Below are 20,961 nucleotides of genomic sequence, written 5' to 3' on the forward strand. Positions count from 1 at the left end.
CGCCGAGAAACGTGAGGCGGCGCTGCGCTCCTCCCCCTTCCCATCAGCCCCCGCGGCGGGCGCGGCGCTCCCGGAAGCGGAAGTGGGGTCGCGGCGATCATGGTGCCGCTGGGGCGGGGAAGGAGCCGCCGCCGGCGCCCGGTCAGCGGGCGGGGGTGAGTGAGGCAGGGGACGGGAGGAGGGATGGGCCGAGCGGAGACGAAGCGGTGCGGCTCGCGCGGGCACCCGTGCTGGCTCTCCGCGGCACCGGGCCGGGTGGGGGTAGTGTCGAGCTCGGGGCGGGATCGCGGCCCTCGGCCCGGCCCGGCCGCACCGCCACCGGCCGCGCTGGGGCTGTGCCTGCGGGGGAACGGAGACTGGCTCTACCGACACCGGCCACGCTGGGGCCGTTCCTCCGGGGAAATGGAGCCCGGCCCGGCCCTACCGGGGCTGTGTCTCCGGGGGAACGGAGCCCGGCCCTACCGGGGCTGTGTCCCCGGGGAAACGGAGCCCGGCCCTACCGGGGCTGTGTCCCCGGGGGAACGGAGCCCGGCCCCGCCGCCTGACCCCCCGCACCCGTCCGTGTGTTGCAGATGAGCCGTTCCGGCCGGAGCTCCCGGTGAGAGGCGCGGAGCCATGGGCGAGAACAGCCCCGAGGGCAACGCCATCTACTATGAAGCGGAGGAAGATGATTTAACCCAAGATGAAAATATGAGGTTTTCTGACAAAAACGGGTTGGTTTCCTCCTCGTCCGGGACGGTGTATGACAGGACAACTGTGCTCATAGAGCAGGACCACAGCGTGCTGGAGGATGAGGAGGATGAAGGACAGTGTGGCGATCACTTGCCTTTTTTACCCGAGGGCCATGAAGAAGGATTTAATTTAATAGAAGATCATGAAGGGATGTCACAGGGTTATGTGCAACACATTATTTCTCCAGATCAGATTCATCTAACGATAAATCCTGGTTCAACTCCCATGCCAAGAAACATCGAAGGAGCAACACTCACTTTGCAGTCTGAGTGCCCAAAAACCAAGCGTAAGGAGGTGAGTAGCTAAACGTGATTCTGCCTTTGGTGCACCTTAAGGGCTTTGGAAATGGGATTTCCCAAGGCTGTTTTTTTGGAGAGGGGAATAGTTTTGCTCGTTTTTGAGGGGTTTTGTGTAATGGAGTGAATTGCTCTCCACTAAATCTGCTCTTGTTGTCATCTCCCCCTCCCCTAAAACCGTGTCCCAGCCGAGCTGCCAGGACCATCCCTCCTCCCTCTGACACACCTGCTGCCCTAGGAACCTGCCAGAAGGCACTTGGTGACACTGGATGGCAGGAGGGTGTGGCAGTGACACGTGTTTGTGTGTAATTTTAGTGATCTTCAGGTTTTCTTCTGGTCAGGTCATTATTTTGTGAGTTCAGAGGTAGCTGAAACAACCTGAGCTGTTACTCTAGGATTAGCCAGGGAGACTGTGAGAAGAAGAGGGAAGCTTTAACTGCCATCTGATGTATTTTGAAAGCTCAGGTCAGCCTGTGTGGTTAAAATGGACTTCACTCTTCATTCTGTTTCCCTGATGAATTCTGTCTGGATGCACAGTGAGGAGGGCTTGTCCTGGGACTCTTCATTTTGGATGCAAGAGCAAAGGGGAGTTGACTGTGACACCAGCTCAGGGAATGCTGAGTGCTCCTGTTTTGGCTTTCCTGAGTTTTGGGGGGGGTGATGAGTCCAGGTGGCAGTGGCAGCCCTGGTGACACTGGCTCCTGTCCCTCAGCACAGAACTGTCACCATTGTGGCTGAGTGCTGGGGAAATGGGCCTGGGGAGTGTCAGCTCTGCAGCTGGGCAACTTCTGGACTGAATTGTGTTCAGCAAACCTGTTTGAGTCTCCTTCTGTCAGTTACTCATGTTGGCAGCTTCTGCAGCTGTGTGAAGTAATTCCTTCTCTTTCTTCTTTGTGGGGCTCTGAGCTACTCCCAGAGCTGAGGTTAATGGCTGCATGTGCAATTAAATTTTTTCACCCTTGCTTTTTAGAGGAGGCTTGTAAGATGTGGAATTTCCTAGTGAAATGCTTTATATAGGTTTATTTTCCATTTCTGTTATTAATTTCCCAAAACAGAGAGCAGTGATACCATCATGTGAAAGCCTTGAGCACATGTTAAAGGCCTTTTTGCCTACTGTTGCAAAGGTCTGATAAATTGTCTGGAGGTGAGGAAAGGGAGAGCTCTAAAGCTCCCAAACATCTGGGTCACCAGCTCCATTCTTTGGTACTTCCAAAATATCTGCAACAAGTTTTAATACTTGAGAAAATTGTTTTAAAGTCTTAGGTTTTCAGGCAAGCCTTAGATATTTATGAAGCTAAAAAACTTTAGTTCCCTTTGGCTGTTTTTTTTATTCTGTTATACATCACTCATTGTAGTTGTGTTGGTAAGAACAAACATGGTTACAGTTTCATATTTCAATTTCAGTTATTCTTTCTTCAGTGATGACACAGAAAATGGAGCCATTTAGGGGGAATATGTTAAGCTCAGGAAGGGTTAAAGCAAACAGAGCAGTTACTGTAGACTTTGAACCAGGGTGTGAGTCTCTGCTTCCTCCAGCCCTGTTGGCTATTGCACAACAGTTCCCATTTCTGAGGTAAATGCTGGGTCACCAGTGTCCCCTGGCAGAGGCAGCACTCACTCTCCCTGGCCAAAAGCCATGGCCTTTAGTTTCAAAGTTCCTGGGCCCTATCCTGCCTGTCCAGGGCTTGGCCTCTGCTGCCTTGTTTGTTTTCTGTTGTGCTTGGGTGCTGTGGCAGCCTGCAGCTCTTGCTGCTGTCTCTGTGAGGCTTTCAAATAAATCTCTGATGGTTTTGTGTAAGCAGTGTGTCGATGTGCTAATGTGAAAAGAGATTTAAATGCTGGGGTGCTTCACAGAAAGGTTAGTTTTGCTCAGAATGTGGTGATGATATTGCTGCAGCCTGGGGGTTTGTAAAATAAAGATTTGGCCTTTGAGGGAGGGGAGTGCAAGGCCATTGGCAGAGTTCAGGCCATTAAACTGATGCTGCTACTGCCACCTTCCCTTACACATGGGCAGTGACAGCTGGGAGCCAAACAGCTGAATCTGTGATTAATACTCTCCTTTCTCTTCTAGATCTAAATGTAAACACCTAGGAACCTTAACAGAACCCTCCCTTGATTTTCAGGTAGTTCCTGCCTGTGTCAGATCCCCTGTGTGCCATGGGAGGTATCATGGGGATTGTTGTGTAAAGTGTTAATTTCCTTAAAGCTGTGACAGGGAGCATTCCCTTCAGCACTGATGCACAAATTGTGCTGGATCTGGTGATCCTGGGGGAGGATGATGTACCCTCCTCATGTCATAAAATGTCTTTTCTGATGTTGGTGTGTTGCTGCTCTTTGTTGTGGCTGCCTCAGCACAGCCAGACTTCCTAATTGCATTGTAGCCATGCTGCAGTTCCTGGGCATTTAGTGGTAACTTCTGCCTGATTTGATCTGTAAATTAAGGGCAGATTGCTTAGAGTGAAATTACTGTTTCCTTCTCTGAGAATGCTGAGTGACTAGGTGAAAATGTGAAGGAATGAATTCCTTGTTTCCCCTGGCAGGCAGGAGCTCAGCCATGCCCAGGAAAGCTGGGCTCAAGCACACCTAACAGAGACTGGGGAACACAAAATGTTTCCCCTTCCCCAGTTTCTATACTGAACATGACATCACTTGGTGTGTGATATCCCTGGGGTATCAGTCAGGGTCAGCTGTGCTGGGTGTCCCCTCCCCACTCCCTGTGTACCCCCAGCTCCCTAAAAAATCCATCTCTGTATCACCAGCCCTGTGCTGAGCACAAATCCAGAACATGTTCTGCACAAGTGAAGAAAATGAACTCTGTCACAGCCAAAGCCAGCACATTATGGTATTTCTGTGCTCTGTGTAAAAGTCTCTTATATGTCTCATGAGAGTTTAATGTTCTCCAAATACAAAAGTTTTGTTGAGGCAAGGTGAAGGTGAATGCCAGCCTGTTGTGGGAACAGCAAGAGACTGTGGATTGAGATACACAAAAGATCACTCAGCTTTATAGGAAAGTTTCTTAAAGGGGTCCTGCTGATTATTTTGTCCCTTACAAAACAGGTTGGAAGTAACCAAGAAGTGATTTCTCTTTTGTTCTGAAGGACTGTCTAGAACCTGATTTATAGCTGGTGTGACTTGCCAAGTCATGTCTTGGGGTTCTCAATCACCTTTAGGTGTTGAGCTTTCTGAACTTTAACAGTCAAAGGAAAGCCATCAGTCTGGTAATTAATGATGGAGGATAACTTTATTCAGGCAGATCAGGGGAGTTTTCATTCTCCTTCACAAGAGAATGAGACTTCATTAGGTGTTACCACTTGTACCCTGGACATTTCTAAACAGTCCCTTGTGCCTGTTGCAGAAGTGAGGAAGGTACCAAACTAGTTCCATGTGAAAGTGTCCTTAGGGATCTCAATGGCTTACTGAGAAATCTGAGACACCTTTGGGTGTCCTTGTGACCTGATGTGATCCATTACAGTTGAGGCACTGATTGTTCCAGTAACCACAGAAGGAAAGAGCCAGGCTCAGTGAAGGCTGTTTTGGGATGAAGTAATGAATGGACTGGTGCTTAGACCATGGGAAATGGTAAAAACTGTTTTGCTCAAGATGTTGATGGCAATTGAGCACACAGGGCAGTGGGTTTGAGCACTGTGACTGTGCATTTTCCTTTGTCTCCTTGCTCCACAAATAAGTAGCTCTGCAGGAAGCATCAGACTAAAATGCAGCTGCTGCACATGTGGGTTACCAGCGGACAGGTTTGATCACTCCTCAATGTTCTTTCCAACTGATTTTTAGCTAGAAAAATTTTGGAATTATGTTTTTCCTTTTCCCCCTTCTGTTAGATTGCTGTTCTGCAATGCCAGCTGCTTTCCCATGTGCCACTCTTTCCTCACAGTGCACAGCAGAAATGTTGCTGTCAGAAAATTAAGTGTAGCAATTTTTTTTTGCAGAGGGGGGGTCTTTGGGGTCAAAATCTGTTGCATTGTCTTTGATGTCTGACAGCATTAAAGGACTACACCCATATCTAGATTCCATAAATGATGACAGATGGTGAAATATGCAGCATTTTATGCTACAGGTGAAACGCTACCAGTGCACCTTTGAGGGCTGTCCCCGCACCTACAGCACCGCCGGCAACCTGCGCACGCACCAGAAAACCCACCGGGGGGAGTACACCTTTGTCTGCAACCAGGAGGGCTGTGGCAAGGCTTTCCTCACCTCCTACAGCCTCAAAATCCACGTCAGGGTGCACACCAAGGAGAAACCCTTCGAGTGTGATGTGCAGGGCTGTGAGAAGGCCTTCAACACACTGTACAGGTGAGAAATGTTCAACACATTGTACAGGTGAGGAATGTGCAGCACTGTGCAGGTGAGAAACTGTGCAGGTGAGAAATGTTCAACACATTGTACAGGTGAGGAATGTGCAGCACTGTGCAGGTGAGAAACTGTGCAGGTGAGAAATGTTCAACACACTGTGCAGGTGAGAAATGTTCAACACGCTGTACAGGTGAGAAATACTCAGTACTGTGCAGGTGAGAAACGTTCAACACACTGTGCAGGTGAGAAATACTCAGCACTGTGCAGGTGAGAAATGTTCAACACACTGTACAGGTGAGAAACTGTGCAGGTGAGAAATGCTCAATGCACTGTACAGGTGAGAAATGTGCAACACTATGCAGGTGAGAAACTGCAGGTGAGAAATGCTCAATACACTGTACAGGTGAGAAATGTGCAACACTGTACAGGTGAGAAACTGTGCAGGTGAGAAATGTTCAACACACTGTACAGGTGAGAAATGTTCAACACACTGTGCAGGTGATAAACTGTGCAGGTGAGAAATGCCCAATGCACTCTACAGGTGAGAAATACTCAACACTGTGCAGGTGAGAAATGCTCAACACACTGTACAGGTGAGAAACTGTGCAGGTGAGAAACTGCAGGTGAGACATGTTCAGCACTGTGCAGGTGAGAAACTGTGTAGGTGAGAAGTGTTCAACACACTGTACAGGTGAGGGATGTTCAATACACTGTACGGGTGAAAAATGTGCAACAAATGTACAGGTGAGAAATGTTTAATACACTGTATAGGTGAGAAACTCTGCAGGTGAGAAACGTTCAGCACTGTACAGTGAGAAATTGTGCAGGTAAGGAATGTTCAGCACTGTACAGATGAGAAACTGCAGGTGAGAAGTGTTCAACACACTGTGCAGGTGAGAAATGTTCAACACACTGTGCAGGTGAGAAATTGTGCAACACACTGTGCAGGTGAGAAATGATCAGCACACTTTACAGGTGAGAAATGTGCAACACTGTACAGGTGAAAAATGTCAACATTGTACAGATGAGAAATTTTCAGCACTGTAGAGGTGAGGGGGTGTTCAGCACTGTACAGTTGAGAAATGTTCAGCACTGTTCAGGTCAAAAGGTATTCACCACCACAGGTGGGAAGGCTCTGGTGAGTTCCCTTGCAGGTATGACTGTTGCTGTTCTGCAAGTTCCATCTGCTTTGTGTTTATGTTTGAATACATTTCTTTTGCTTCTTCCATGTACAGTATGAATATGAGCCCCTTAAATGTGGCAATGCTGTACAAAGGGTAGGATGACAAAACTGTGGTGACTCCTTTGTATTCCAACAGCAATGAAGGTGGTGCATGAACACAAGGGTCCCTCAGACTTTTTGGAGCTGAAAGTAGTCACTTGCACCAGCTCATTACCTTCTGCTCAGGATGTGTTAATCCTTTGATCCTGTCCTGCTCATTTGAAAGAATGGCTTGCTTGCCTCAGGCCAGGGCTGTCTTATCCTACCAGTTCTAAGAGGGCTTTTTTGGACGTGTTTTTTAGGTTGAAAGCACATCAAAGGCTTCACACAGGGAAAACATTTAACTGTGAATCAGAGGGCTGCAGCAAATACTTCACAACGCACAGTGACCTGAGGAAGCACATTCGAACACACACAGGAGAAAAGCCATTTCGGTGAGTTCTGAGCTGCTGGGTGCCACTTCTGCCTGCTGGGGCTCAGCTGTGCCAAAAAGCAGCTGTTACTGCTCTGAATGGAGTGCTGTTCTCATGAGAAATAAGTGAAGGTGCCTGGTATTGGAACATGTTTGTTCCTGAGCTCCTGCAGCTGCTTTTAACAGTGTTTGTTTTAAAAGATAAGAATAGTTAAGGTAGTTTTTAAAACTATGCCATAATGAGCATCTTTTAAAACACCTGCTGGGATGCAGTGTGTATTCAGTGAAGGAAACCCCCCAAATTCTGCCTTTGTGCTTGGTTTTTAAAGTCTGCTCAGAGCCCTGCTGTGATGTGTGTAGCATGCACAGCAGCTGCTGGGAGATGGCTGGTTGCTAACAGAGCTTAGCTTTGGGCCTGCTTTCTAGAGTCCTGGGACTATTGGGAAATATGATTTAAAGTTGTAGCTAAGGCATTGAAGGGGACTGATGCTGACTCTCCTGTGATGCCTCATTCAGGTGTGAGCATGATGGCTGTGGGAAGGCTTTTGCTGCAAGCCACCACCTCAAAACACATGTTAGAACACATACTGGTAAGTTCTGTGTTATTGTTAAATTTTTTTTCTTTAATTGAGCTGATTGAGTTTATGCTAACATTCAGAATCCTAATATGAATTTATAGTCACATATAATATGGGAGTGACACCAAGCTGAGAGGCTCAGGTGACACATGTGAGGGAGGGGATGGCATCCAGAGAGACCCTTGCAGGCTGGAGGAGTGTGCCCATGTGAAACCTCATGAGTTTAAAAAGGCCAAGTGCAAACTCCTGCATCTGGCCAATCCAAATTTTCCATTTATGCAGTTATATTTATGCTTGACAGGTCTTGAAATCAATGAATGTGTTTTCACAAATGTATCAGTAATGATGCATAACAGTTAAATATTGTGTTATGTGTCAGTTCCCTTGGTGAAATGGAAGCACTCACCTGCAGGACTCCCAGGAATACTGAATGTGTGAAGGGACATTCAACATGTTGTGTGAAATACTGCTCTCCCAGGTGCTTTCAAAGGGTGTGTCTGATGGGATGTTTTGAAGTCTATTAAATATCTTCTGTGCTGCCTCTAGGGGAGAAACCCTTCTTCTGTCCCAGCAATGGTTGTGAGAAGACTTTCAGTACCCAGTACAGTCTCAAGAGTCACATGAAAGGTCATGAGAAGGGACAGACCTATAATAATGCACTTCCCAACAACAATGTGTCTGAGGTTAGTAGCACTTCTGCTTAATGCTTCTGTGTTAGGTGGATATAAACCATACCTTGGGAAGAAATCATTTGGTCTGCAGCTTGATTTTCAAAGGGAGTTGAAGTGCTCACTTTGTCACATGTGCATGTTTGCATGTGGCCCTTGAGTGTGCTTCCCTTGTGTGTGCTTCAGCTGGGATCAATACTATGGGGTAAATGTGAAGTAAAATAGATACTAAATAAAAATACTACTTGGGAAGGTTTAATTTTTTTTATTTTCTAAAAGTTATTTTGTTCCTGTGCTAATAAAATCTGGGTTATATGACTTTTTGGAAGTACTTTGACAGAGATGTTAAGAATTCTTGATAGCTGCTAAATTTCCTTTGCTTGAAAGTCTTGCTCCTTTTTGATCTTAGAACTGAGACCTGTGTCCCATGTAAGCAGAGTATGAACTCTCCAAAGTAATTAAAATAATTAATATATAATTCAAATTGTTTTTCTTTTTCACAGGATACAAGTCACTCACTTTGTCTGAGTGATTTAAGCCTCATATCAACAGATTCAGAATTGCGGGAGAACTCTAATCCAGTGAGTTATTGTCCTGGAATTGCCTCATCCTCACTTGAGTTTTGATTTTGTCCTGCAGAATATGCAATGCTTAGTTCAACCTGCTGTAGAAAGCTCTGCATCTGATTTTACCATAACAGTGTTCTTACTTATTGAGGGGACTTGAGCTTAGATTTTACACAGAGGAAAATGAGATGCTGAGGAGGCTGTGTTGTTCTTTGTGCTGTGGTGTGGGAGCAGGGTGCAGCTCTTGTGTGTATTCTGCTCCCTGAGCAGTGTGGGTGACTAGAATTGCATAGTCCAGGATACAATCTAAATGGAGCTAGTTTTTTCTGCTCCAGAAAAGGTTCTGCAAGCAGCCAATTAATGTCTCTTTCTGATGGAGTACTGCAAGTAAGAAATAAGGGTTAAGCAAAGTGTGGATGCAGGAGAAATATATTTCACTTTTAGATAAGTTACTTAATTTTTTAGGGTTAATTTGATTACAGGTAATAAAAACTAGGTGTAAATTTACAGCATGTAAGATTTATACATGTTGCCATGCCTGGTGGCTGGGTCACTGGAGGATTATTTCTGATATGCCCATACTGGTGGACTGGGGTTTGTGGACACCTGAGCATTGTCTGATGTGTTCCTCTTTGTTTTCTGTTTGTCAGACACATGGACAGGACCTCAGCACAATCTCACCAGCAAGCATCTTTGAGTCTATGTTTCAGAGCCCAGACCACACTGCAAATCAGGATGACTCTCAGCAGACAGGTACCAGTTGTATCTGCAGTGCTATTAAAGAGAACTTTTTGGCAGCTCTGCATGCATGTAGTGAATTCAGCATTTCAGACTGAATGTAACTCTAAGGAGCAAAAAGTACTTTAACTTCAGTGTTGAAATTCACTGGTGTTGGGCTGCGTGGTGTGCACAGGGGAGGTGACCCAGCACACTGTCCTGCAGCTCTTAAACAATCCACATCATCCTGTTTTCAAGGTTCCCTCTTGAAGTTGCTGCACAACCTGGCTGATAAAAGGCTTATTAGAGAGAGCTGATGAGCCTGATCAGGCTCATTGTAGAGCCCAGTGTTACCAACAGCTGAATTTACAGCTACTTTTAGATTTCTTTTCTAGGGTTGCTTTTGGGCAGTAGTCTGAAGTTAGGACGCGGTAACGCTTTACTCGGCAAAAATCCATCAGCTAGCTGCTAAGTTCATTGAAAAAACCAGTTTATTCAGACCTAATGAGAACAGATGTATTTATATTTTGTGTTTCTCTTTCAGCGGCTTCCTTGCTGGAAGGGTTTAACGGCGACACGGACTCGGCGGTGCCGCCCCCGGCAGCAGACGCCGCCTCCTTGTCCCTGCCCCTGGTGCTGCAGCTCGGGCTCCCCGAGCCCGCTCAGCCCGCGCTGCAGGGCCCGGCGCCGCCGCCCGCCGCCTCCTCCAGAGCCCCCGGCTCGCAGCCAGCCGCCTTTGGGAATCCTGCAACTGCTTTACAATCCCCAGAAGTGCCTGTTCCTCACAGCACACCGTTTGCAGCCGCTCACCAGGACTTCCTGCAGCACCCGCAGCCTGCGGCGCAGCCCTTCGTGCAGGGACTGTCAGTGGTTGCTGGGGCTCCTGCCTCCACAGCCCCGAGTGCTGCTGAGCCCCTGCCAGCTGTAGTTCAGACTGTGCCTGTTGCTGCAAACCCTGTTTTGACCAGTAACCCCACTATAACCATTACTCCTTCTCCGAGCACCGCCATTCTGCAGTCCAGCATTGTCATGGGAGAGCAGAACCTGCAATGGATCTTAAATGGTGCCACTGGTTCCACACAAAGCCAAGAACAAATGGTCAGTACATCCAGCAAGGCTTTGGAATAGCTTGAACCATTCCTACTAGAGTCTTTGTTTTGAAAAGGGAGGGGGTCAAACCCAGGATGCAGTGTGCTATAATGCTTGTATAATGTTAATGTGTATATACACCAATGCAGCCCTTTCAATAGATAGGGAATAACTAGAGCACAGAGAAACCCAGGGTGCAGAAAGAGCTTGCTTTCTCTTTTCCCCTCATGGTGGACTTCTGCCAGCAGGTATCAGTGTGTGTATCCAACACAAAACACCAGCAGGCCTTGATATACATGGGCCTTAATGTATTACTTTTAATGCATAGAAGCACAAAAAACTCTGTAAAGGTTGTTTCTAGACATTTTGTAATCTCTGTCTGCCTGATTTTTGACTGATAATGAAAAGAGTTTTTCTGGAAAGAGAATGTGGTTTTCCAGTAGATCTGGATAGCTGAAGCTTCAGGAGTTTTCTCTTTGACAATATTGGTGCCATTTTAGGCTCTCAGCTGTAGGTGGACATGAGTGAAGGGCTGCAGGTACAGGCAGTGGGAGCACACACAGCAGTGTTTAAGAACTCAGTCATTGAATTGTCAAAACCCACAAGCTGAGTTTGCCAGCAAATAATGCAAGAAATTTTATGCCCCATCTTTAGGATCACTGAAACAATAATTTGAGCCTTGTTTTCCTGTCTCTTTGGGATATATATATATATAGCTGTTTAGAATTTGAACAACAGAAATTTTATTCGAGTCAATTCACACTTTCTCCTTATTTGTTTTTTCTCTTGAAAGCCACAAGTTCCAAAAGTAGTGGAAAAGGTGTTTTTTACCACTGCATTACCAGTAGCTGGTAACACAGGTAAGCGTGACACTGAACTAATGTACCAAAGCTGATTTCTCTCTCCCTGCTGTGAAATTCTGTAGCTCCATTGTGTTTTGTCTTTGTTTCACCTTCAGGAAACCCCGTTCAGCAGATTGGTCTCAGTGTTCCTGTCATTATAATAAAGCAGGAGGAGGCCTGCCAGTGCCAGTGTGCCTGCCGAGACTCTGCCAAGGACAAAGCCACCTCCACTGTTAAGAAGGAATGTTCCTCACCTGATTCTAAAGCTTTGGAGCAGCCAGCTTCCCAGCTGCAGCCTCAGACCTTTCCTTCCTCCTCTGCTCCTCCTTCTTGTGGGCAGAGGAGTCAGATAGTTAACCCTTCAGACTCCCAGACTGAAACATTAAGTGCCATGGATGTATCAGACTTCCTGTCCCTCCAAAGCCCTGAAACCCCATCTAATATAATTCCAATTGAAGCACTACTGCAGGGTGAGGAAGAAATTGGTTTGAATAGCAGCTTCTCTAAGTGAAGATGTTCCAGATTCTCCTTTGCACCTGGAGGGTAAAACCCTTCTCCTTAGAAGCAGAAACTGAAGGATTGATTCTTATTCCTTCCTGTTTTGGAAGTTTTGTGGCTTATTTCTGCTTCATGGATGTCATCTTAGTCACGTCCCAGGTACATCCACCTTTGAGATTCTATCTAAAAAAAGAAAAGGTAAAAAAAAAAAAAAAAAAGCTAAGTTATATATGAACTGTTTTGGCTGCACTGTCTGTCACTTTTGCTTGTCATATGTGAACACAAAAGTTAAGGTTACTCGTGTGCAAAAAGATTTTTAAAAGGAAAAGGGGGGTTACTTTGTCTCCAATTGCACATCACTTTTGGGATTAAGGTACTGGCAGCAAGTGGGTCTTTGTTACAACTTCTTGGGTCTCTAATTTTCTTCTGTCTCTCATGTCTCTACTAACCATGCACTAAAGGGGAGCCCAGGAGAGGAGGCTGCAGGGGGAGGAAGTGGCATAGCTGGGGGAGGATTTATCTGCAGTGTGATCTGGATGCAATTGTCACATACCTGATGAGGAGCTGGTGCCTGGTTTTGCTGTGTACTAATGCTCTTGGAAGGCTCCAGGAGCTTTGGGGGAGTTGATTTCAGCAGGGTACAAGTACCCTGTGCCTCTAATAGGTCTGTTCATCTAATTCCACTAGGACTCAAGTGTGTTGCAGACACTGTGTCACAACATGAAGCACAGTTGGAGCTGCTGCTGGCTCTGGCTCCAGAGTCTGTTTTCTTGGCCCCTCTGAAGGGTGCAGTGGGTCCCAGGTGTGGTCAGGTTGGTGCCTGCTGCTCTTTTGATTTCTTAAGCTCTGTTCAGCAACAAATCATCATCCTTACCCTGGGACTGTTGAATTCAGGAGCATGGTGCCTTTGCTGGTTACTCTTATTTTTATGTGAAGAAGAACCCTTAAAAAAATTTTGAGAAAGGTTCAACATCAATTCAGTTTTAATTCAGTGAGTTTGTCCCTCAGTTGTCCACACATGCTTCTTTTTTTCCAGTGAGCTATATAATTTCTGCCTGACTCTGCCTCCAGCCTACTGCAATGCCAGCTTTTTGTGCACGGGGCTATTTCTTGACTAAAAGATGTTACACAACAGAATAGTTTTTCATATCAAACTGAGAGTCTATATTCTAACCTACTCAGGGTAAATCAAATCCAAACCCCCCCTTCCACCAAAAAGCCTGTAATGTTGCAATAAATGCAGTCTCATTCTAAATGGTTTATTTATGCTGCATTATTTTAAAAGATGTAATTTTATAGTTTTTATCCATCTTTCTGGCTTTGGCTGTCAGTCTTGTTGTGTTAAAGAAAAGAATATTAAATAGTCTTTATTCAGTTTACAGTGTTGTCATTAGTGAGATACAAAGATAATGACTGTAAGCCAATTAGTGGGGAGTGTCCCTGCACTCACTTTAGGAATGCAGACTGTAGTGGATAGAGATCTTTCACTCTTTGTGTTTGATTAGAGCTGCTCTGTACCTGCAGGGAGGGGAGAGCCCTGTGAGTGCTGCCCCTGAGCTGAAGGAGGTGTTTGCTCCTCCTGTGATGTGCTCAGTGCAGCCTGGCCAACACTGAGACTGGCTTTGTGCTGTTCCCCTGGGAATGCACTGCCCAGGCATGGCTGGAAAGGGGCTGAAGGGAATTGCCTTCCCCTCCTGGACAGCTTGCCTGTGCTGAAGGGCAGGAAGGAAAGCCCTGTGTCCTGTGAGTGCCAGCAGCAGCCTGTGTGTCTGTGCCAGGGCAGGGAGCTCAGTGCTGGCAGTTGCAGGATGAACATCACATGTGCTGTGGTGTTTCCTCTGGGTGTGTGGCAGGGCTGTTGGAGTGGAGTCCTGCAGCAGCAGCAAGGTTTGGCACCCACAGAACAGGTTAACAAAGCATTGGTTGTTTTGTTCCTGTAATGGCAATCCTTGGAGGGCAGCAAGGTGATGGCCCCTTTGCTTTTCTCCTACAGCTTCATTTTGTGCTGCACTTGGGTTGCATGGCAGTAAGAACTGCTTTGAACACAAAAACCAGTCCCAGGCCTGCAGGGTTGGGACTGTCCTTCAGAGGAGTCTCCTGCCAGCTGCTCTGCTCAGAGCTGCACTGGGGAGGGGAGTCAGCACTGCCTGGGGTCCGTCTGGTGCCTCTCACTGTGGCCTCAGGCATTTTCTTTGGTGAAGTGCAGCTGTGGTGTTTGAGAGTGAGTGGGTGTGCATGTCTGCCTGTGGGACACAGCTGATGCAGGACTGTGAAGATTCCCCAGGAGTTGTGGGGGTTACCTCTGATGGGGGACAAAGGTTGCAGATGTGGCCTGCACTGTGACAGCTGGGCAATTCAGCAACCACTTCTGAGCCTTCACAGCCTTCAGGGAGGCTTTTTTACTTTTGCTACTTATGGCTTAGTCAACCTAAAACATGCTTCTGGTTAGACCAGAGAGCATCTTCAGAAACTTGTGTGACTGAAATGAGTAGAAGAAACTACCAAAGTCTCTGAACTGGGAAGCTCAATGTGGAGCTGCAGTGATGGGCAGCAGTGCCCTGGGTCAATCTCTGCTGTTTCTCTTCACAGCTACTGGGATTTTTTTTTGTTGTGTTCCAGGGAAAGCACCATGTCCTGCTGATTCTTTGGTGCATTGGGTTTGCCATTGCCCTCTGACATGTGCATCAGGCAGGCTGCAGTTCAGGTGGAGCTGGTTAGAGCTTGTGCTGAGGCAGGAGCAGTGATGCTGTGAGCACACAGCCTGTGCACCCACTGTGTTTTACAGGTGTGTGCTTCTGTTGTTCATTGTCCTTCTGCTTCCCAGAGTGTTTGTGCTGTGTGTGTCTGAGGTGTTTTCACATTTGCATCATCCCCAGTACTGTGTGATCAGACTGCACTCCAGGGCATCTGTGCCATGCTGGGATGGGAGGAGATCCAAGGGCAGCTGCAGCAAAGCCCTGAGATTCTGCAAGGCCAGAGATTTTCCTGTTCTCTCCTTGCTGCCCCAGCATTTAGTGTATTCACTATTACATGGTTAACAAAAGGGAGAGTTTCTGCCCTTACAGATGTGGTGAGACATTGGATTCCCAGAAGAGGGTTCATGTGCTGGAACCTCTGGGAGCAGCATGCCTGCCTCTACAAAGTCTGCATGAACCCCTTTAATTATCAGTCAGAGAGCAAAACTGTGATGCTCTAGGTCACCTGTTCATGCTACTGGGGGTTTACTTGGTCACTCACAGTTTCTAGACAGGTGTAAAAGCTTAAATATGTAGAAGGGGTCAACTTACTGACTTTGGTACCTTTGGTTACCAAGCAAGGACCCAAGCAAGCAGACTTGGCATGCAGCTGAAGGTTGGAGAAATTGCTTTTTGTGCTTGTAGGTGGGGTGAAAAATCAGCACTGATTGAATGCTGGTACTGAATTACATGGAACAAAGTACAAGTTGGACACTTGTGTAATGCTGAGTGTGCCCAGGAAGACAAGTTTGCAGAACCTCATACTGGTATCTAAAATGCACTTTAGGTTATTTTATCTTTAACCCAATTGCTGCAATTTCTTTTGTATATACTTTCACAAAGTTTATTTTTTGCTCTGAGTAAAAGTGAACAGGGGTGTGCAAAGATGAGCACTTAACTTGGTGCAATACCTGTAGCTAAAATCCTTGTCCTGCGTGGTCTGTGTGTGTCTGTGTGACAGAACAGCTGTGCTGGGTGCTGTGCTGCCCTTTCCCCCTGCCCCAGCCAAATTTATGCATCCTTAGCAAACGTCCAATCTATGCAAATAACCCTCTGAGAGCACTGTGCTTCAGCAGCCTTTTCTCTCATGCTTTCTGGGGGCTGCTTGTAACTCCTGTTGGACATGCTCTGTCCCTTGGTGTGTGTGTCCTTCTCCCCCTCTCCTCCTTCTGGCACCCACGTGGGAACACAAAGTGACAAGCTGCTTTCAAACAGGCATGTTGCACCTTTGAAACTTGTCTTCAAGATGGTTTCTGATGTCCTGTTACTGCCTTATTTCTTGGGGGGTGGCATTGTCCTTGGTGTGCATCAGGCTGTGAACTGTTTACAGCACTCCCACTCCAAGATAACTCGGGTTCAGAGCTGGAGCTGCAGGGAGCTGAGCCCAGGGGAGCTGTCCTTGGAGGTGGTTGGAGATGAGCAGCTGTTGCTGGTTGTTCTGAGGAGAGGCAGCTGGGTCAGTGGGGCACAGCAGAGCAGCTCTGCTGTCACATTGTCACCGGGCAGGGCACAGATCCTCCCCACAGAACCAGGACAGGGTGCTGTCTCTGCCAAATTATTTGAGATTTGTGGGTGAAAAGTTCTTGGCAGGAGTTACCTGAGCTAACTGGGCAGAACTGTTGGAGTCAGTTTGGATTGTAAGGCAAAAAAAGAAGAGCATGTCTTTAATAAACCCTATGAATTTCTGACTGCAGAGTTTTTAATTGTATACTATTTTTTCCTTAACATATTTTGGAAGCAATGTCAAGTTTTTATAAATGTTACCTGTAGTCGATTCTCATGGACAGGGCTGAATTTTTTGTGTCTTGTCTTGATATCTATCACATGTTCTAGCAGTTGGATTCTGTGTCTGCACTGAGAAATGCAAATTAAACTGGGTATTTATGTAGTAGTGTATATAGTCTAAGTGTGTGTTTTTGGAACCAGGCGAAACCCCACACCATGCTGCAGTGGTGTGCAAGCTGGCCAAAATTTGGTTCATTATGCAGTGTACACTTTCTCAAATAAATGCAGTTTCTACTTTTTCTTAAAAAAAAAAAAAAAAAAGATTTTTTTCACATGACCTTTTCCAGCAGACTGGAGGGTGTGTTTGCAGTGCTGGTGTTGCTGGTTTGTGACTCTTGTCCTCCCACTGCTCTGTTTTGCCTCACCCAGCCTGGCTCCACAGCAGGGGCAGCTCCAGCTGAGCTTTGGGGCTGGGGGCTGCACTGCCTGGGGCTTTGGAGACAGCTGAACTAAACCCCAGCTTCTCAAGAATGTGTGTATGGTTATAAAGGAATTTATTTAACTCTGAATCATGGGAACAAATGTGCTTACATTGAGCAATGTGAAGATGTTAGTTACAGGTACAGTACTTCCAAAGGAAGAGCATCTCCAAAACCCAAAAGAGTAAATATGAATTTGTATTTTTTGAAGAATGTGAAATAATGGTGTTTGCTTAATTGCTCATTTTGTATGAAGTTAATATTGTACTTTGAAATATCTGCAAAGAAGTGGAAATTAACCTTTTTGGAATTGAAAGCAATATTAATACTAATGGAATCCTAATTAAACGCTTATTTAAATATTGTGTTATAATTTTTCCTGAGACCATTCTGTGGCAGAGGAGTGTGATCATCCCACCTTTCCCCTTAGGAGGGGGAATTCCATCCCTGAACGGCATCATTTGCCTTTTTTCCCCCTTTTCCCTCTGCCACCGGCCCAGCTTGTCCGTGTGTGCCGAGGTTGGGTGGAGCTGGAACCGGGATGTGCCAGGGCAGGGGCAGAGCTGGGGCACGGCAGAGACACAAAGCGTTGTGACAAACGGGAGAACCAGCCTTGGGACGGCGGAGCCTCCTCCGCAGGAGCGCACGGGAGACACAGACCGAGCCCGCCTGGCTTTATTTCAGTAATAAATTTAATGAATGTAATGCGACAGTCAGCACTGCCCGCGCTCCGGGCCCCGGCGCTCCTCGGCGCTCAGCGCCGCCCGCAGCTCGGCCATGGCCGCCCGCAGCTCCTCGCAGGCGGCGATGCGGGAGCGCAGCCGCCGCTGCCGCAGCTCCAGCAGCTCCAGCAGCCCCAGCAGCTCCCGCAGCTCCCGCAGCCGCCGCGGCTCGGCCGGACCCTGCGGGGACACGGCGGGGACAGCGGTCACGGCCGGCGCCGCAGCTACCCCGGGAGCGCCGATACCCCCGTTCCTCCCACTCCGGACCCCCAGTGCCCCTGGACCCTCCCGTTCCTCCCACTCCGGACCCCCAGTGCCCCTGGACCCTCCCGTTCCTCCCACTCCGTTCTCCCGGTTCCCCCCGTTCCTCCCACTCCGGACCCCCCAGTGCCCCTGGACCCTCCCGTTCCTCCCACTCCGTTCTCCCGGTTCCCCCCGTTCCTCTCACTCCGGACCCCCAGTGCCCCTGGACCCTCCCGTTCCTCCCACTCCGTTCTCCCCGTTCCCCCCGTTCCTCCCACTCCGGACCCCCAGTGCCCCTGGATCCTCCCGTTCCTCCCACTCCGTTCTCCCCGTTCTCCCGGTTCCCCCCGTTCCTCCCCTCTCTCACCCGCCGCTCTCCCGCCGTCTCCGCTCGTCCCTCGCGCGGCTCCTGCGCGCCCCCGGTCGCCATGGGAACGGCTGTGGCGGCCCCGCCCCGCCCGTGCCGTCATAGCCGCGCGCCGGAAGTGCCGCCGCATGGCGCGGGCGGCGCGGGTGCTGGCGCTGGCGCGGGCGGCGGAGGCAGCGCTGGGCCCGGGGCTGGGCCCGGGGCTGGGCCCGGGGCGCGGCCGCCTGGTGCTGCTGCCGCCCGCCGGCGGGGCCCGGCCCGGCCCGCGCGGGGAGCCCGCGGAGGACGGCGGCGGACGGTGGCGGCAGGAGCCGGGGAGCGCCGCCGAGGCCTGGCGCGGCGCGGGCTGGACGGAGGCGGTGGCGGCCGCGGCCGATGCCCTGCAGGCGGGCGGGCTGGTGGCCGTGCCCACGGACACGGTGTACGGCGTGGCCTGCCTGGCCCAGGACTCGGCCGCGGTGCGCAGCATCTACAGCCTGAAGGGGCGGAACGGCGCCAAGCCGCTCGCCATCTGCCTCGGGGACGTGGAGCGGCTCTACAGGTGTGTGCCGGGACCCCCGGGGGTGCGGGGATTCCCTCGCCCGAGCTGCCCGAGCCCGGGGGACACCGCGGGCAGCCCCTGACCCCGCCGGCTCTGCCCTGCAGGTACTGCCACGTCAATGTTTCCGACGAGCTGCTGCGGGACCTGCTGCCGGGACCGGTGACCCTGGTCCTGGAGCGTTCAGAAGAGCTGAACAAAGACTTGAACCCATTCACATCGGTAGGTCATGGCTGCAGGGCTGGTTTCGTGCTGCTGCTGTCACATTTGTTGTTATTTGTCCCCAGAAGTGTCCCTGTGTTGTTCTGCTCTCTGGACACGGCACAAAGTGTTGGGACCTGACTTAAATCTTTGTTATCGCTGGTTCAGCAGACCTGTCATTTCTCTGCAGTTTCAGCTTTAACTAAAGAGAGCTTTAGGCAGCACAAACAGAGCCAGTTTCTGTGTGTAACCCTGCTGTGTCCCTGCAGCTGGTTGGTGTTCGTATCCCAGACCATCCCTTCATCAGGGAGCTGGCCCAGGCCTGCCCAGGACCACTGGCCCTGACCAGTGCCAACCTCAGTGCCCAGGGCAGCACCCTGAGCGTGCTGGTGAGTCCTGTGCCCGGGCACAGCCCCACCTCTCTCCCCTTGGCACTAACCAAGGGCTGCTCTGCTCTGCTCTTTCTCTGTCAGGACTGTTACCCACAGCTCTCTTGCAGGAATTCCAGGATTTGTGGCCTCACTTGTCCTTGGTGGTTGATGGAGGTCCCATAGGAGACCTGCAGAGCCCGAAGTGTCGCCTGGGGTCAACTGTGGTTGATTTGTCTGTGCCAGGGAAATTCTCCATCATCAGGCCTGGCTGGTGAGTGGAGCTGGGGCTTTTCCTGCTTTAAATGAAGCAAAGCTTTTGGATAGGGGTGGTTCATGCATTGCTTTGCTTTGCTTTGCTTTGCTTCCCACATCAGTTTCACCTTCCCATTAATGTTAAATTAATGCTCATTCATTAATGAGCACACACAAAAATCCTCAGGAGCTCTGAAATTCCCCTTTCTCACAGCTTCTGTGTGAAGCTGTAGTTTCTGGAGTTCATGCTCTCTTGGCTCTAAGTGTAATCCTGTGTCTTGCTGGTTGCTCTTACCCAGAAAATGCAGTTTTAATGTTCTGAGGGTTCTGTTTCTCTCTGCAGTGCATTGACACCCACAGTTGAAATCTTGAAGAAGAAGTATGGCTTGGTACCAGAATCTTCCTAACCCTTGGGACTGGGAGCTGCTGGAGCTGGGCACTGTGTGCCTGTGCACTCAGGAATGGGTGATCATGGCCTTGTTTAATAAGGTCGATGGGTTATGTCAAGATAAATAAAAAAAAGATTAAAAAAGAAAGACTAAAAAACTCTTTCTGACCTCTTTGTGCTGCTGTACCATTCCCAAATGTCTGTTCTGTTACCCTGAGCAGGCTTTGTGAATACAGAGGTTGTTAAACTGTTGTCAGGATGGTGTGGGGAAAGCTCTGAATGCCCCACCAACTTCTGAGTGTTCATCTCTTGCCATCATCATCACATCCTTACTGAAGGAAAGCAGACATGGAGGGTTTGGAGCTTTGAGGGTGTTACAGCTGTGCTGTTCTCTGGCTGCTTTTTTGTGTTCTAAATGTGATTAAAACCTCTTGCTAAGATGAAACTGTCAGTGCTTCTGAAAATTCACAGCATTCAGATAACCCAGGCTAGAGCTGCTCACCACCACCTGCTTTTTAATGCAGAGAATGAAATAAGCTCTTGGTGTCATGATCTTCCTTCTTTTAAATGTGGAATTCTCTCTTGATTTTGCTCTGAGATGGTGCTAAGCTGAAGCAAGCAGGGAATGGATGAAAGTGTCCACTGGTATTGATTATTGATGGAGAAATGCAGTCCCTGGGAAGCAGGGAGGGGGTGGTGGGGGGTGTGGAGCCAGGATCCTGTCCCTGGGCAGAGCAGCTCCACTGGGGTCCCTGTGGGATGTGTGTGGGGTGCCAGGGCCACTCCCCTGCCTGCACCAGCCCTTGCACATCCTGCTCTGGCATGTTTTCCCCAGTTTTCTCAAAGGCCATGGAGGAGTTTTCTGTTGCACTGCTCATGAGCAGCTCTCTGATGGATTGCACTGCACACACAGCTGACCCCAGAGTCATCATTGCCTGCCTGGAGCTTCTGCTCTAAAATTCCCAAAGCACCAGGCTGGCTGAGTTACTGTCATTTGCAGAGTGGCTGT

At 48.8% G+C, this 20,961-nt stretch overlaps 2 protein-coding genes and 1 long non-coding RNA gene across 4 annotated transcripts; all 3 read left to right on the forward strand.

Annotated features, from left to right (window-relative positions):
* The first annotated feature begins 16 nt into the window (after positions 1 to 16).
* Positions 17 to 12,113, forward strand: MTF1 (metal regulatory transcription factor 1). 2 transcript variants are annotated; one of them, XM_079325496.1, is made up of 11 exons: positions 17 to 141; positions 573 to 1,026; positions 5,101 to 5,339; positions 6,864 to 6,995; positions 7,490 to 7,563; positions 8,098 to 8,234; positions 8,723 to 8,800; positions 9,436 to 9,538; positions 10,047 to 10,600; positions 11,385 to 11,451; positions 11,550 to 12,113. In XM_079325496.1, exons 2-11 carry the CDS (start codon positions 616 to 618, stop codon positions 11,942 to 11,944), a joined length of 2,190 nt encoding a protein of 729 aa, XP_079181622.1. In that variant the 5' UTR covers positions 17 to 141; positions 573 to 615; the 3' UTR covers positions 11,945 to 12,113. The 2 variants fall into 2 exon arrangements, with proteins under 2 accessions (XP_079181622.1, XP_079181621.1); XM_079325495.1 differs by having other exon boundaries at positions 57 to 155.
* On the forward strand, positions 5,350 to 5,862 carry LOC306811608. Its single transcript, XR_013776700.1, has 3 exons — positions 5,350 to 5,475; positions 5,607 to 5,649; positions 5,743 to 5,862. It is a non-coding gene; the product is annotated as an uncharacterized lncRNA (long non-coding RNA).
* A 6,202-nt stretch (positions 12,114 to 18,315) lies between the features above and the next one.
* On the forward strand, positions 18,316 to 20,118 carry YRDC (yrdC N6-threonylcarbamoyltransferase domain containing). Its single transcript, XM_079325903.1, has 5 exons — positions 18,316 to 18,743; positions 18,848 to 18,962; positions 19,211 to 19,330; positions 19,441 to 19,583; positions 19,908 to 20,118. The coding sequence occupies exons 1-5, from the start codon at positions 18,331 to 18,333 to the stop codon at positions 19,969 to 19,971; spliced, it is 855 nt and encodes a 284-aa protein (XP_079182029.1). The 5' UTR covers positions 18,316 to 18,330; the 3' UTR covers positions 19,972 to 20,118.
* Positions 20,119 to 20,961: the final 843 nt, after the last annotated feature.

This window comes from Erithacus rubecula, assembly GCF_903797595.1.
Source record: "Erithacus rubecula genome assembly, chromosome: 23".
NCBI classification, from domain to species: Eukaryota; Metazoa; Chordata; class Aves; order Passeriformes; family Muscicapidae; genus Erithacus; species Erithacus rubecula.